General features: G+C 35.6%; 2 protein-coding genes and 1 long non-coding RNA gene across 7 annotated transcripts in view; 2 read left to right on the forward strand and 1 right to left on the reverse strand.

The window, feature by feature from the left end:
• Window positions 1–294: 294 nt before the first annotated feature.
• On the forward strand, window positions 295–3,345 carry LOC107753787 (actin-related protein 2/3 complex subunit 4). Of its 2 annotated transcripts, none has more exons than XM_016570016.1 (6): window positions 295–513; window positions 726–825; window positions 1,302–1,420; window positions 1,510–1,621; window positions 1,703–1,798; window positions 2,507–2,683. In XM_016570016.1, the coding sequence occupies exons 2-6, from the start codon at window positions 823–825 to the stop codon at window positions 2,681–2,683; spliced, it is 507 nt and encodes a 168-aa protein (XP_016425502.1). In that variant the 5' UTR covers window positions 295–513; window positions 726–822. The 2 variants fall into 2 exon arrangements, with proteins under 2 accessions (XP_016425502.1, XP_016425500.1); XM_016570014.1 differs by lacking the exon at window positions 295–513 and adding an exon at window positions 2,771–3,345 and having other exon boundaries at window positions 753–825; window positions 2,507–2,677.
• A 1,020-nt stretch (window positions 3,346–4,365) lies between these two features.
• The window catches only part of LOC107753788 (uncharacterized), a 63,776-nt gene continuing 51,168 nt past the window's right edge, over window positions 4,366–16,973 (forward strand). For all 3 annotated transcript variants that reach the window (XR_001641504.1, XR_001641505.1, XR_001641503.1), the window contains exons 1-3: window positions 4,366–4,587; window positions 4,695–4,756; window positions 7,747–7,895. This is a non-coding gene — a long non-coding RNA (uncharacterized LOC107753788). The remainder of the gene's footprint in view (window positions 4,588–4,694; window positions 4,757–7,746; window positions 7,896–16,973) is intronic.
• Window positions 12,936–16,973, reverse strand: part of s100p (S100 calcium binding protein P) — a 7,776-nt gene continuing 3,738 nt past the window's right edge. For both annotated transcript variants that reach the window (XM_016570013.1, XM_016570012.1), the window contains exons 3-5: window positions 14,770–14,965; window positions 13,580–13,860; window positions 12,936–13,494 (exon numbers count right to left, since the gene is read on the reverse strand). In XM_016570013.1, coding sequence (XP_016425499.1) covers window positions 13,410–13,494; window positions 13,580–13,860; window positions 14,770–14,965 — 562 coding nt within the window. In that variant the 3' untranslated portion in view covers window positions 12,936–13,409. The remainder of the gene's footprint in view (window positions 13,495–13,579; window positions 13,861–14,769; window positions 14,966–16,973) is intronic.

Genomic DNA, 16,973 nt, shown 5'->3' on the forward strand with positions numbered 1-16,973 from the left:
AACGCTAACTGAGTTCATACAAGGCGTTTATTCATAAAATATTATTGTTTACCTCCGATGAAGGGGCATCCATTACTGACTAAACCATTATCTTAACACGGGGGAGACAACTCGCCGATTAAGTTATAAGAACGTGTATAACAGTGGCTTTAGTATGATCAACCTACGTTTTAAAAAAGTTTGACCAATATTTATGTACTATTTGCAAACTCATTTTTCAGTATCAGATAAATACCCCCTCTCGGCAGTTAACATCCACAACATAACATAGCAGCGTATAGAATGGTACATTCCTGACTGAAGCGCGTCCAAACCAAACCATAGACTGTAAAAAGGTCCAAACAGTATAATCGAAGAGTATTTCTTTTTAGAGACTCGTGCGCTGTTTAAAACCACAAAATAGTTCAGGTTTATTTGAACACAGTGATATTTTTAGATCATATCATTTTTGACTACTGTGTATATTTGACCTATCGCGTTATTTGCCATATAAGGAAGAAAAAGCGAATAAAGGTAAGATTGCTACTGGGCTTGACCGTAAATATAAGAATAGATGTGAAATGATAACGGTCGTTTTGGTGTTTATATCTATTTCTCCCAGTTTACGCGCTTAAAATAGAAACATGTGAACTTGTTTTTGTATGAAATTATATTTAATTATCTATCATTTACTCGTATACATTTAAATCATGAGCTCATGATTAACAATAATGCACTTCTAATAGGTGTATTACGGGAAAGTGAGAACGCAATGGAGGCGTGTTTTCTCATTTCCAGGCGTGGCGTGCGGACTTCCGTCTTCCTCCACAGACCTCACATAAAATGGTAAGAGATTTACATTTCTTAAAGTTCCATAGATTGTTCTTTATTATAGTGCAAGCAATCAAATGACTCAATAAACAGCCTTAGCGTAAACCATTTGCATGCGGTCACCGCAGTGTTTTTTGCTTTTTTTGATCGAGTGATGTTAGTATGTCTTGATTCATGCTAGCTGGCTAACGTCAGTGATTTTACAGGCAAAACCTATTTTCGGCAGATTGAAAACATTAAATGCACATTACACTACACTGATACAATGTTTAATAACTGGCACGTGTTTAATTCATTTAAAACAGCCAGTAGTTGTCAATAAGTGACATTCAGGCGGTTGATTGACACTTCACCTAATGGAATGGCCAAATACAACGCTGCTCTTCCACCCACTGACAATCACGTTTCTCTGTGTGTTTATGGTTATTATATGGGCTGTTAGCTTATAGAATGAAGAGTTACTTCTAAATGTTCTCCTTTTTTGTATGTAGACGGCAACATTGCGACCCTACCTGAATGCGGTGCGCGCCACTCTTCAAGCAGCCCTGTGTCTGGAGAACTTCTCCTCTCAGGTGGTGGAGAGACACAACAAGCCTGAGGTGGAAGTTAGGTGAGGAAATCACATCCTTCGTATGTGTTATATATGATGTATTTTAATAGATATATAAATATATGATCAATGTATGTCTTTCAATACAGGAGCAGCAAAGAGCTTCTGTTGCAGCCTGTGGTCATAAGCCGCAATGAGAAGGAGAAGGTCCTGATTGAGGGGTCCATAAACTCAGTGAGGGTCAGCATCGCTGTCAAACAGGTAAGAAATTCAAGATGAACTGCACAAGATCGATGTGTTTTTCTTGCTGTCGTCTTCTAAAGATATTAATGGTTTTCTTAGGCTGATGAGATTGAGAAGATCCTGTGCCATAAATTTATGAGGTTCATGATGATGCGAGCAGAGAACTTCTTCATCCTTCGGAGGAAACCTGTTGAGGTGGGCTCCTTTGTGAAGAACAAACAAGGGATGAAGAAATATGTGATTCATTAAAACACGCGTGCAGTAGTGATGGGAGAAACAAAGTTTTTCGAAACTGTAAATCAATTGAACCAATTGCTTTGCGAAATGATTCACATTTCAAACACCACACGCTGGTCAGAATAGTGTAAATGCCAATGAAAACACAACCAAAACATGCATAAGAAGACCTTTTACGAACCAAATACAAATGTTTTATTAAAAGTGTAATCAACTAAATGCAATTAACAAATGATCTAATACCATTAAATAATAAGTGTCTGTGTAATGTGTTATTTTATTGTAGTGCTTGTTTTGTTTCCTTTTTATTATACAAATGTGTCATTAGAATGTCTGTTAATTTCTAAAATTACAGTCATGATGTAACAAAGCCGCTTTATTCAACAAATCATGCGACTTTGGCAGTTTGGTGCATGCTTCACTTGTTCAAATCAGAAAAAGGATTTGCAAAAGTTTCAAAGGTTTTCGAAAGCACCCATCACTAGCATGCATGTCAAGTTTTTTTGGTGGAGTTATGTAGGAGTAAGAGAAAAAATGCATGTTTATGTGGGATAAATCTTACGACTTGAAATGCATAGCTGAATGATGTTGTGCATGTGAAGCATCTAAACTGTTAACAAGATTAACATGTTTTTTTTTTCTCATTTCCTCATTTGTGCTTTTCAGGGCTATGACATCAGCTTCCTCATTACCAACTTCCACACAGAACAGATGTACAAACACAAGCTGGTGGACTTTGTTATCCATTTCATGGAGGAGATCGACAAGGAGATCAGCGAGATGAAGCTGTCAGTCAATGCTCGGGCCCGAATTGTCGCAGAGGAATTCCTTAAGAATGTATGATTGAGATGTTACATTTATATCACATGTTTAAATGAGTGGAAAATGTCATTTTTTTTAATTTGACTGTTTTTATATTTTTTGTTTTAGTTCTGAGGATCCTTGTCTACATTCCTAATACCCATCAGAGATTGGTGTTGCTTTGGTTCTTGTGGACAAAAACATTCAAAGTTTTTAAAATCTCCACAGAGCAAAGGGGAAAGAGTTTATTAGTTAGCAACCAAGCAAGAAGATCTACAGGAACAACTGGCCAGTCTTGCAGCACTATATGCAGTCCCCTTTGTCTTCTGTTCAAGGTGCTCCTTGTGCCCATGGATATTAACAATTGTACATTTAGTCAAGAATTTATTACTCTCGTTTTCTGTTGTTAGGAAAAGAAAAGAAAACACACAGTCAAGGCAGGTCCTTAAAAGTATTACCTGTAATTAATATTGATGGGCACAGGAATCTTGTTGTTGGACTGTAGTTTTTTGGTTGTCTTTTATATGTTACAATGAAAAAAAAAATCAGGAATGAATTAAATGTTAAAGAGATAATGAGAGAAAAAAAATAGAAAATGGGTGTTTATATTTTGGCACTGCTAAACTCCTATTATATCTATACAAAAAAAACTGCGTAAAACTTCATGACAGTAAATTCAATAAAAAGATATTGTGCTTTCTGTATCTCTTGGGATTTATTTCCAAATTGCATACACACACAACATACACATTCTGGTAGTTTTTACTCTTTTGATTGTGCTTTCTATCCACGTATATGCATTGATCCTTTTGCAGTTTTAGTTCTTATTTATCAGCTTTTTTTCTGATACAATACCATCTGAAATGTATTGAGCCAAGTTATAACATTGCCAGCGCACCAGTAGTGCTTCAACGGACGAAAACACACACAATTATGTCAAAATTCACGGTTTTGGCGAGTTGCCTCGTAAACGTAGTCTTTTAAATGAGTTATAAAGTTTTAAAGGGGTCATATGATGCGATTTCAAGTTTTCCTTTCTCTTTGGAGTGTTACAAGCTGATTGTGTATAGATAAGATCCCTTAAGTTGCAAAGACCGTAAAGAGTGGAGAAAATGGGAAATGTGTCAGATCCGCATTCATGTGCATCAGGTTTTAAAGAGACGGCGCTGATTTTAAAGTAAAACCTGTCATTGATGTAAATCAAAGAACAAAAGAAAACTATAAAACAAATAAAGGCATTTAGATAGTGTGATGATGCATCATTTTGTGGATTTATTTATTTATTGATGCGAACTTCCCAGTGCATTAATAAATAATAAATCCACAAAATGATGCATAAAGAATGTGCATCAGTTTGTTTTTACTTTTTTAACCGTTATAGGCCTATATTTTATCATTATTATATAATAACTTTTTATATGGAGGGCCAAATTACTCAAAATTAAATAATTAAATAATTGTTGAAATATATAAATAAATCGTTAAATACATAATGAAATAATTATTAATTATGCGTAATTGTGAGTAATTTAGCCCTCCATATTTTTATTTTGTTTTATTGTAAAGAAAAAAAGAAGAAGAAAAAAACATCAATTTCGACAAATTAGCGTCACTGCACCCATTGCATGCGACATGTTTTCTCGTTGACCTGCCACGCCCCCAAATCAGAAACTGGCACATAAAGAAACTTTAGAGTTTCCTACTCATAAGTACGATTTGGTGGTTGCGTTCATGAGCGTTCCACTCCTAAATACAATCTTTCCTACATGATTTGAACGAACCATCAGTGTTTTAGCGCCACTAAACACCAAATATATCTCCAGACACGTGACCCACAACTCAAATCTTATTGGTCGGCGCGCTCTCATAGTCGAACGAACACAAATCGACACACTCGCCGATGAAAAATATCTTCGCTTTGTTGGCGGGAAATGTTCGGGTCGAATGTGAGTAGCTCCACAGGTTTCTATTCAAATTCTTGGCGCCAAGTATTCACGTTGGTATTGACAAGGCCTGAGGTTGTGTGACATTTCTTTCCTCTTCTGTGGCACAGACTCACTAGAGAAAGTATCCTGCCAAGAGACTGCGACAGCCACAGCAGGATGCCACATCCTTGTGAGTCTGTCACGCACAAACACATCATATCATTCCATGATGTCGGTTGACAATGCATTATTATTATACTGTTCAAATATCATGTCTGCACTTATGAAGGTCAAGGGCTGAGTAATTCTGCTCTTATATCAGTGCAAAGGGATCCAGCTGACCCCACAGCAATTCACACGAGGATTAATGTAGGCCTAGAGACTTCACATGCAGGTGGTTTTGGTGGGCAGCTTGTTTTTGTACTTTTGAGTGGGTTAAAAGGCACTGTAGATCTGTGACCATGAAAACAACCCCCACAATAAAAGACTAAACTGTATCTCATGGGAACTCATAACATTTGTTTTATTAATTATAATACAATACAATACAAAATAAATATTTTGAGGTAACAGTCTGAATAAATAAGTTTTTAAAATATGGTATTTAATTTAAATAAATATTTATTTTTAAAAACCTCAACACACACACACACACACACACACAAACACATATATATATATATATATATATATATATATATATAAGAATATGATTAAAAGATTTGCATTTGGCTTTCTTATGTTCACTGGCTCTGTTATCTGATGTGGCATTATCATGTGAAAGGGTTATTTGTGTTCGTGGTTGGCATGTGCGTGTTGGTCTGCGAGGTTGTAGTAATGTAGAGCATTGTGATAGTTTCTTTCTAAATGCATGGCTCTGGCCAGGGCTTTGGTGTTTGTAAGTCAATACTCCATCTCAGGCTTTTGAACGCCACCCACATTTTGCACACATGCCTTCGCTACAGATGCCATCACGTACATCTAACCTTCACAGTTAGCTTTTGCAGTTCATTTAATTTGGTGTCTTTTTTCAGCAACCGTGGAAGTGGCATAAATTTTGAACTTGTTGAAACCTAAATCTGTCTAGTCAGACTCAAAATAATGAGTGCTATATAGTTTAAGGAATTAAGGCTGAATATCCCTTATTCCTTGACTCTTCCCTGCTCTCAAAATCGTGCATAGATGTATTGCTGATGAGCCACCCATTGTTAGTGTGTGCGAACCTACCTACTTAACCTATTTTGGGACAATTGTGAAAATGCAAAAAATGTTTTCTGATAGGGTGTGGTTTAGGGGTTAGGTTGCTTATAACTAGCTGTATAAAAAGTAGAAGTCTATACATTTAGATAGCTAAATACACACATTTGTAAAGTACTCCATACATATCCATTTACACTTTCAGTCAAAAGTTTGTTTCTGATTCTGATCTTTAAAAAAAGTAATCTAAAGGTGTATGCTTATAAATAATTTAAATTATACCTAGCTACATATTTTCAAAACTTAAATCAGATTGATTGTAATGGGTGAGTAAAATATAAAATAACTGTCTAGCATACAGGTACTCAATGCTTCAGTTGAAATACAAACATTAGACAGCAGAGGACGCTAAACAACCACAGAGTACAGAGGTGAAGATATACAATACTAGTAACATTGCTTACTAAATGCCCATGTGTATATTTTTACTATTGTCGTATAATCTGTTAATGAAAAAGTCGATCCTGGTGAACTTTTTTTTTTTATAGTAAATGGAAAAAAAATGAAATCAAAAAGGCAAGGCACAAGTGAAAGTAATTTTCATGAAATTGCCTTTATTTTATCATGGCCAGTGTGTGAATTAATCACTGACTGCAAATATTTTAAATTTATGTGAGTATAATGACATACCCTTTTGCAATTTATCTTGAAACATATACATTTGTGTATACAAATAATACATACTCTTTTGACTTTAGAGAATTTAGGGCTGGGCGATATAGCTAAAAAAATGTATCAACGATATAATGTTTCATATCGTTCGGTATCGATAATTATTGACATTTTTTATAACCTTTTTTAAAACAATTTTTTTTTAAATTGAACCACTGTATTTTTAATTGAACCCAATTTATTGAGACAAACAACAAATATTTTTTGTTTTAACAATCAAACACAAAATAAAAATTAAACAAATATCTAATTTCTAATGTTTTATATGCAGATTAAATAGGTCTAAAGGAAACTTTTGTCTTGTCTCCCGAGGCCACAGGAGGGCGCAATGAGCAAAATAATAGTGCATTTAAATTGTAAACGCAAGGAAATAACTGTCTATAAAAAATGTGCATTACGTCTAAATTAACTCATAAAAATCAAATATAATTTTGTAAATTGCATAAACAATTATGAACAAAACAGCATCATATATTTATGCATTGCTTAATCCAAAGAGCCAAAGAACCATTCACACAGATTGCATTAAAAAACATATGAGACGCAGTGAAAAGGAATAAACCTCCACAAATTCACAACGTGGTTTCTAAAAGTTTAAACTGTTTTAACTTTGCATGGCTTTCTATACATCTCTTGTGTGAGACGCGAGTGCAGCAGTCATATTTGTCCGTCTAAAAAATGTGCTGAATATGCGTTCTGTGTGAATGGCTTGGTTTCGGTTTTAACCTAATCAAGATCTTCTCCACATTGAGCTTCTAAATTTCTCTAATATTTTGAATGCATAACACAGCAGCGGCGCATCTCGTGGGCTAGACTAACAAAACATTAAAATGCAACAACGTCGCTTACATCATTATCTCCGCATCTCGCTCGCCACTGATGACGCTCCCTGACGTACTCCTAACATTCAAATGCAAATGTTTATTTTAAATTTGACTAATATTCATTTTTTATTCACAATCTCCTCATCACAGGCAGGCACAGCACTCATTTCAGCATGTGTTCGTGTTTGTGTGTGCTGTCTGCGTCACTCATAGCACGTGCCTATATCGTGCGCCATATCGAAAAATTTTTCTATCGTTATCAAAGAATGTGTACCGTCGATAAATATCGATACCGTTTTATCGCCCAGGCCTATTGGAGATTTTTCTTTTTTTTTCTTTTTTAATGGCATGTAATCACTGAAAACACTTTCTTTGTAAAATCTGCAGCTCATCTATGAGGTTGTTTAATGATGGGCTCATATTACAGGCAGTGACATCTTGGAACCCAGGCACATGTGTGCTGTCACCACCATACCGGATACTGCCGTCATGCCTCTTAACAGCCCGAATGACCCAGCCACCGAGGAGCAGAAGCTACACGATAAGTGGCCCCATCAAATAAGCCAACATATTAAGGTGCTATTTACATGCCTAAAGGCTCTGAAGAGCTCACTGTGTGTTCATAAGGAAATAAACTATGCAACTCTCAGTCCTTAAAGGCATAGTTCACCCAAAAATGTCAATATTTTCATGCTCAGTCTAATGTTGTTTTAAACTGATATTTTGTATGCTTGATCCCCAAAGTTCACCCTACAGGTTTGCAACTGCATAAGGGTGAATAAATGTTTACAGAATTTGGGTGAACTATACCTTTAAAGGTATCATGCATTGACTTACTGATTTTCTTTTCTGGATTTGAATTGGATTTGAATGTGAATTTAGATGGCAAACAGGAGCTACCTGTTACATTTCCTTCATTTTCTATTCACTAAACTGCATTTACTTTCATTCCAATTCTAATTTCAACTCTACTTTCTGTGGGGTGTGAACATTTTAATTCAGATTTCGAAAAAGACCAACACACACATTTGAAGTGCACCAGAGTTTAGCATTTAGGATTAAAAGTTTGTTCTGATCCATAACCGTAAGTATGAGCAGTAGTGATTAGTAATTACCAGCTTCTTCTTCTACTGCTTCCTCCTTTTGTGTCCTCTGCCCCTCGCGAGAAGACCCACAGATGTCCCTTTCTAACAAACAGCACAGCTGTCTGGCCTGAGCACAGGAAGGACCATATTTGTGTGGAAGTGTGCATCAGGTCAGGACTATGTTCTGTTGCCAGGGGAACAGTAGGAAGTGGGGTTTCCTGTTCCCAGAGAGTGGAGAAAGATAGAGAGACCCTGTTTGTTGTGTTCTGAGGTGAAAGAGGGCAGCTGAAACGCCAAGAATCGACTCATTTGCTCTGTTGTTTGAATGGCTTCTCTGAATCGCACATTACATTAGATGCTATCGATCTACTGATGTGGTCATGTGGGGGCCATTTATGCCATTACATTGATGAGGGATTTGTTTATGGTCAGCCAGGCAAAAATAGTAAGTCTGATCGCATTGAAAAGCAATAGCACATCTCTGCTCCTCAAGCCACATGATTTGTGGTAGCATTCATGTCGAGTTACACGTTGTAATATGTAGGGTTGGGAGTTTGTTCAAATCAATAGTATTTTTTTTTATATGTTAATATAGTGTTTCATTTTTAGTTTTCTTTAATATATCAAATTAAAATAAATAAATGTTGCCTTGGCAACTAGCTGAAATAAAAATATTTATTTTCTTTCAAGTAACACAAATTTTTTTTATTTATTGTTTTAATTATAGTTTCAGTTTTGGGATGCATCATGATGGATATTATAAATATTTGAGATGTATTTTTAATTTATCAATATCTGATGATTTAATTATAAATGCTTCTTTCCCTTATTAATGTTTTGATGCTTAAATGTACTTTTTTTTTAATGATTTTTTTTATATTTAATTTATTTAGACAAAATCATATGAAATTGGGCATTTTAGTATTGTGTCAACCAGAATTATAATATTGGTGCATCATCCCTAATTTTGATTATGATAAATTATTTATTAATTTTGATGTCTACAAAAAACAATGTGCTTCCAAAAAGTGACAATTACCACAAATAAGTTGTATTTACAAAAACAGTATGATTTATACTTCTATAGGTGCTTAAAATAACAGCTAATGTTCAGCTGATGGTGTATAATGTGGAAATGTTTGACAGGAGGCTTTAAAACAATGTCATCTTCAAAACAGCCAATGACCCAGTGAACTTCATCTCCATATCCCATCATTTTGACTGGCAGTTACTCTGGAGTTATGAGCAATAGCTCATTTCACATAGCCAATAAAATTCTCCACCAGACAGATCCCATCAGCCTGGGCCGGGGACCAATAGTGTGTCACTGCAAACCAAATCAGACAAAGCACAAAAATTACTCCGTCATCCTCTGGGTCTAACGACACTGACTTATTTGTCTCCAGCGTTCTATATATATGCTGTTTTCAAGGACACGGATAATAGACGTCGTGATGGTGTTCAATTGTGTCTTTGATCTCTTGCTATAACAATTAAATCTATTTAAAAGGAAAAACCCTCCTTTGGTGGGTAAACAACATTAGAAGGGTCTATTTATGAGAATGTCGTTAGTGAGGGTTGGAAGTGTGTGTGTGTGTGTAGGGGGGTCGTGGAGGGATGTAGACTGATTAATTTCAGACTGAGTCTGATTCATCACAGCCTGTCACCTGATTGCACTTTAAAAAGGTGCTCCTCTCCAGAAGCCAATCCGGTGCCATTCAGGCCAAATCCATCTCCCAAGGACAGTCAAATCAGTTCCTCTGCTGCTCCATGTGCTGCTTAGAAACTCACACAAGATGACCAGGAGACTGTAGGCTACAAGGGTATTGACAGTTTCTGTTGTAAATCTTAATATGCTTTAACACTTATGTGACACGAAAACACATTTTATTCACCATTTGAGATGACAAAGAGAATGAGTTGTACTAATCAACATAAACTTAGCCATCAACAATGGTGGACATAAAAACAAATCTCTTTTGAGGCTGAAGTCATAACACCAGCCTGTATAATAAATGAATATCCGAATGTCTGTTCGTTTTGATAAATGTGTTATGTATATAAAACGACAATATTTGTTAATGACACAGATGGTTAGTATGTTTGAGGAGACTGGGGCTAGTTATTTTGGAAGCCTGTTTCCACCACTGAATAAAAAATAAAAAAAGGTAATTGCAACTTTTTATCTCGCAATTCTGACCTTTTTTTCTCAGAATTGCCTGATACAAACTCGCAATTCTGACTTTTTTTCTCAGAATTGTGTTCTGAGAAATTAAGTCGGAATTGTGTGATTTAAACTCGCAATTGCGAGTTACGTCAGAATTGTGAGTTAATAAACTTGCAATTCTGAGAACATATCTTTTTTTTTCTCCTCAGAACTGGACTTTATAACTCACAATTGCGAGTTTATATCTCACAATTCTGAGAAAAAAGTCAGAATTGCGAGTTTATCAGGCAATTCTGACTTTATTTCTCGCAATTGCGAATTTATATCCCGCAATTCTGTCTTTATATCTCGCAATTCTGACTTTATAACTCGCAATTGTGAGTTTATATCTCACAATTCTGAGAAAAAGTCAGTGCAATTGCGAGAAAAAAAGTCAGAGATGCGAGTTAAAAAGTCGCAATTACCTTTTATATTTTTTATTCAGTGGCGGAAACGAGTTTCAATAAGTATTTAATCCAGTAAATATTTATTTAAATACTGAAAATTTTGGCTACAAAAAAAGCTATTCAATTCTTTAACATGATTTCCTATTGGGGCATGGTGTCACAAAATGTCAGTGCATTTTATAAGAAACAAGTTTTTTTTTCTTCATTTTTCATCTTATAGGCCTTTCAGAAAAATATTATAAAAAGCTCACTTCATGAAACAGCAGAAAATTAAATAGCAACATAGAAAAATCTCAAACTGCTGTTTTGCTAAAAAATCTCTCTCCCTATAAATATGCTGTTTATAACTTTATAACACTTGTATAATACTTGCCCCAATCAGACATTTTTGTTCAATCTGTTATATCTTGCCTCAATGTATAGTTTTTATCGTTCACTTGTTTATCCAACAACTATAAGAAATATCACATTTTAGTTTGTATCACTATATATATATATATATATATATTAACCTATTTTTGGTGGGTTTTTGAAACCAAATACAAAATCACTGCTACAGAATACAGTTATTTGTGTAATTAAATATAGCCTTTGTGGCAACTAGCCCCAGTATCCCCTATTCAAAGAATAATGTCAGATGATACATATGTTGGAGGATTGCTACTGAATTTATTCAGTCACTGTAGATGTTGTCTAAAAAAAATTGAGGCACTGTCGTTTCTCTCTATGCAAAACCTTACGAATCATTCAATCCACCTGCAGGGTTTGTTTTGCGAGTGAGAAATTACATCCATATATCAACAACTGACAATACAAGATTCCTGGTTAATAGTCAACAAAAAAGAAATCACTCTAGTGGAAAAAAACACAAATACAGAACTTAACTGAAATTACAGTATATACATGATTAAATAGCAGTGTTCCTGAAATGTCTTGGGTGCTGTAAAAATCCTTTGCTCTGGTTTGTTAATGATTTGTCTATGTACATGTAAAATATTGAGGACAATTGTCTTGTTTTTTCAGCACCTCGGCTCACACCATGTACATTGCAGATGTTGAGGCTGCTGCATTCAGTTCTATTCTACTGTGTTGTGTCTAGCTGGTTTAGAAGATTTTCTTTGCGAACAACCCGTTCGAATTTGGCATTACTGTTGCCACCCGCCTTTTAGAACAGACTTGACTTTGCGTATATAATGCCTTACAATGCTAAGTAGCTAGAAAACACACTAGATTTCGTTACACAGCTTTTGGGTCTGCTACAATGGTACAATACTATGACTAGACTGGATTTCATCTGAAAAAAAAAATAAAAAAAAAATTGAAATTTTTGTCATTCTTACCCTTATGTTGTTCCAAACCTGCATGATTTTTCTTTTTTCTTTCTTGTGGAACACAAAGATATTTTGAAAAATGTCTCTGTACAATAAAAGTCAATGGGGTCAGATGTTGTTTAGACCCTGATGTTCTTTAAAATATCACTTTACATTAAGATCTCATTTGTTAACATTAGTTAACATTAAATAGGAGAAATATATTTTTTAATATTAGTTGATAAAAATAAATACAATTGTCCATTGCTTATGTTTGTTCATAGTGCATTAAAGGGATAGTTCACCCAAAAATGAAAATTATCCCATGATTTTATCTAATGTTAACAGGTACAACTTTTGATTTAAAAGTATACTTGTAAATGCTGTAGAAATTTTGTCCATTGTTAGAGCAGTTAATGTAGACAAAGTTAACAAATGAAACCATATTGTAAATGGTTAGGAAAATATGTTTATCTTGCATAGAAGAAATTAAGTCATACAGGTTTGACATGAGGGTGAATAAACTGACAGAATTTTCTTTTTTTGGATGAACTATCCCTTTAAGAAATACAGTATAGTCACAATCAACATATGACCTTTGGCTTTGAAGGGGTCCACAGGTGTTTGTCAAAGAGCCATGAATGACAGCACACAGCAGTCACCACTGATGGCAGTAGCATGTACATACTACTTTTAATTTCTGTTATTACATAAGCGTCAGCTGGTCAAGACATATTGCTACACAGTGGCAACTTCTTGGAATGGAGTCTCCGATCTGCTGGTCAGAAAGTGTAATTGACACCCCACAACATGTCCACATATTTTGACTCTTGAGTTTCAGGATTGGACTTGACCCAGTTTTATTGTAAAAAGTTCCAACTACGACCACTAGAAGCTCTATTGAGTCAATGGTACAGGAAGTTCTCATTCACAACATTACTTCAGCCATGTCAACACAACCCGGCAGATTAACAAGGCTGATGGAGCGTCAGAGGAAGACCATATGAGAGCGGAAACACTTTGTCGCTATATACGGAGTAGAAAACAGGTCTGTTGACAATTTCTCACATGGAAACTTCCATTCAAACCCCATCCTGGATGCTGCCGTTAAACTTCCGAGTGCAGACCCTGGTGTGAGAGGCTCCTTTTAAGGAATAGAGCCCCATCCTGCAAGGAACAAAGCGATTAGATCTCGCTCAAAAGCATCTGTCACTCTGGTCTGAGGTATCTGTCTGCACACCGTCAGTCTCACCTTTTAATTCGGCTGATCTGCTCGCACAGAAAAGACAGGTACTGAGTGAGCTTCACCATGGCGATGATGAGCGTGCCCCCCACCAGCGTGCACGTGGGCCAGAGGAGCGAGCTAATGATGGCCCCGCGGCCGTAGAGACGTGTCAGGAGGACGCTGTCCTGCTGCTCCGAGGGGTCGTAGTAGCACAGAACCTGCTGGTGCGTCTTCAGTCGCTCTGAGATGTTCATCACAATGCTGTGCATCAGCGTGTGGTCCTTGCGGCACTTTGGGATGTAAAAACACTGCAGGGAAAGAAGGAAGTGCATTTACTTGAAAGGAATTCAGTTCAGTTTGTGTACTGCACTGCATCGTGGTCATTCATCATGTTCAGAAACATACTGTGATGTCATCTTAGGGACAAATTGTGAATTGGTAATTTTAGATAATTACATTAATTAAAATTACATTAACGGGTGATTAGTAAGTGTCACTAGTTTGTCCATATATAAGCAAAGAGACAAGCCAGGATTGATGTCCTAAATCACTTTTTTTGCTTCTGTAAATGTTTGCTCATAAAGATCACAAGCACTTCTGAACCCTGATGAAATTGATGTATGCTTGCTCATAACATCATTTTTTGCCAATTTAATTGTGATCTCTCAAAAAAATGAAAAATAAATCAATAAAATACTCGACTTTTCTGCAGTACCTTCAAATATGTAGATTTGTATTTATTTTTTAAATGTATTTTTTGACAGTAAATATATTATTCAAAAATACATTAAACGTAATATACATACATCAAATTAACTAAAATTAATAATATTTTTTATAAAATGTTTATATTTTTGGAAGATTTTGGGTGATGCAATTGTCTCATAATGAAGGAAAATTATCAATATATATTTTTTCATTATTGAACTTTTTTTATTTATTTATTTAGTTTAGTTAGTTAGTGGTTTGTACACAATGTTTTGTTGAACAACCCAAAAGCGTGATTAATGTGGTAACTTATCTAAATAATCTGGTTTGTTTCAGGTTAAAATCTACTTTTACTACATTTAACAGAAGCAACCTGATTGGTTAATTCTAATCAGAAGCTTTAAAATAACAAGTGTGCATGGTGTCACGGAAGAATTGCCCATGCATCACTATTTACTGGTAATGTGATATATCCCTATAGTTAATGCACATGGTTAGGTGTGGTGTACCTCAGGGTTGGCCTCATGGGCCTCCTCATTGTATGACAGCCGCAGAACTTTGCCGGTGAAGTTCAGACTGACGTATACTTGAAGGCAGGGAAACCTGGAGCTCTTCCTGCACTCTGAGCCACAACTGTAGCTGCAGTTAATCTCAGCAACTATGTTAGACTTTAGCACTGTACAGTTTGACTCTTCTGTCCAAATGCTGAGAGACAAAAAAATGGGCAGAGAAGTAGAAAAAAGTTAAGAAATAATTTATAATGGCATTTATTAAATGCATTTATCATACAAGATGAAGCGAGATGGCTGGTGGTTAACATGCTGCTGGAGAGCTTCCTACAGTTTCAAATTTTCAAGTGCCTTAATATTGATCAGGTTCAGTTGTGTTTGACTAAAGCTGAAATGAAACCCTGCAGGGAGGTAGATCTAGAGAAGCAGGACTGAGCACACCTGACTTAATGTGAACCTTAACCTGTGGAGAAGTCAAATGACTTGCTAATGAGTTCTTCTTGCATGCTGTTGAAGGGCATATTGGAGGTAAAGTGAGCATAAACTCACAGTTTTGCATATTTACTTTTTAATTCACATTATTCCAAAAAACAATGTAATAACAACCTTATTTTATGAAACTTGCTCCACGTCTAAAACAACTTTCCTTTTCCGCTGACATCGTCAGTTCCTCTCACTATTTATACCTCTCCCCTCTAGCCTATGTCATATAAAGACCACTTTTTATTATTTCAATCAGTTCTTAAGGAATGAAATCAAGTCTTTTTTACAGAAGTACATTTTTATTGAATATGTATTTTACTATAACTGTAATTTAATATTTTGCATATTGCGAGTGCCCGCCCTTGGCTTCATTTTCCACCCTGCTTAAGGTTGTTTGTATGTGTGCAATGCAGTGACACCAAACTCAGTTATGTGCGGAAATCCTAGTTTGGTGCTGGCATCCTCATTGAATTTGCCCCTTTCCACCCAAATACTTATTTTCCCTTTGACTATAGGTGAGCTTGAACTTTATACTCTTCAAGAAATTTACACCTCAACTTTGCGCTCTTAACACTCAGCTAGATTTAATCTTTGGTCATTGTTTCTATAAGCATTTAATTGCTTATGCAAGTTTTTCTTAGATATAAACAGGTCATTTGCTGAGATAATGGATAAACACCAAAAACCGCCGAGAAACAGAAGCCTACAAAATTGACAGCTAATTAAAGTCTTAAATATTTTGCTAATATTAACAGCCCATTATAGCCATCCCGTTGCAACTTGCAACAAATTATATAATCAAAGCTGCTTTTATTTTTAGCACAATATTTGTACATCAGTACAAATCAGTACATCAAATATTAGTACAATATTTGTACATCAGGGTCACCCTCCATATTCACTAGGGTACACAATGGTGATTTGGCCCTCTGTTGTGGCGGCCGATTACATGTTAGTGTTTGTCTTTGTGCAAGGCCTCTTTCTCCTACTCTATGAATAACAGACCTTGTGTTCTTTGGCTATTCCAACGGCTCAGCTGCCTCTTTAATTGCCTTTGACTACAGTGTATGCAAGCTCTTATCTGTGTGAAATCTGTGGTGGGTCAGTGGTATTTGGAAGAGCTCTACAGAACTCAATTCGGCTCCTATGTTGTAATGTTCGCTAATCTGCGTGTTACGGTCAAAAAGGAATGGAATCGGCAAATGTTTGGTACATTGTGGACAATATAATGAGTGATCATATTAGGGGCATTTCATAAGCAAATGAGGAGAACAATATGAAAAATGCAGTTCTGTTCAGAATGAAATCTTCACAGACTGTGCTGAAGCATTTACACAGAAATTAACATAAATGTAGCAAAAAAAAAGTTTTTGTAACTGCAGGGAGCAACTGTTAATTTGATATCTTCGTGTCTGACTGCCGTAGTGCATTTATCTATCTATCTATCTATCTATCTATCTATCTGAAATAGGGATGTAGCGGTATGAACATTTCTTATCACGATTATAGTGACCACAATTATCACGGTTATCAGTATTATCACGGTATTGTTAAAATGTGCTGGAGATGTTTAAAAAAGTACCGACACATAAATCACTTCACCAAGTTTTATATTTAAAAATCAACAAACAACAAATAAAATGAATTTTTGTTTGCATAACTAAAACAATAACATTGCCAATGATGTCCGGATTTTAAATGACAACATGACTGACAACAGT

Source organism: Sinocyclocheilus rhinocerous, unplaced genomic scaffold, assembly GCF_001515625.1.
Source record: "Sinocyclocheilus rhinocerous isolate Xijiao unplaced genomic scaffold, SAMN03320098_v1.1 scaffold711, whole genome shotgun sequence".
In the NCBI taxonomy this organism is placed as follows: domain Eukaryota; kingdom Metazoa; phylum Chordata; class Actinopteri; order Cypriniformes; family Cyprinidae; genus Sinocyclocheilus; species Sinocyclocheilus rhinocerous.

Coding starts and splice junctions, on each gene's coding strand:
- LOC107753787 (XM_016570016.1), top strand. Junction 1,421..1,509: donor AAGCCTGAGGTGGAAGTTAG/GTGAGGAAATCA, acceptor CTTTCAATACAG/GAGCAGCAAAGAGCTTCTGT. Junction 1,799..2,506: donor TTCGGAGGAAACCTGTTGAG/GTGGGCTCCTTT, acceptor TGTGCTTTTCAG/GGCTATGACATCAGCTTCCT.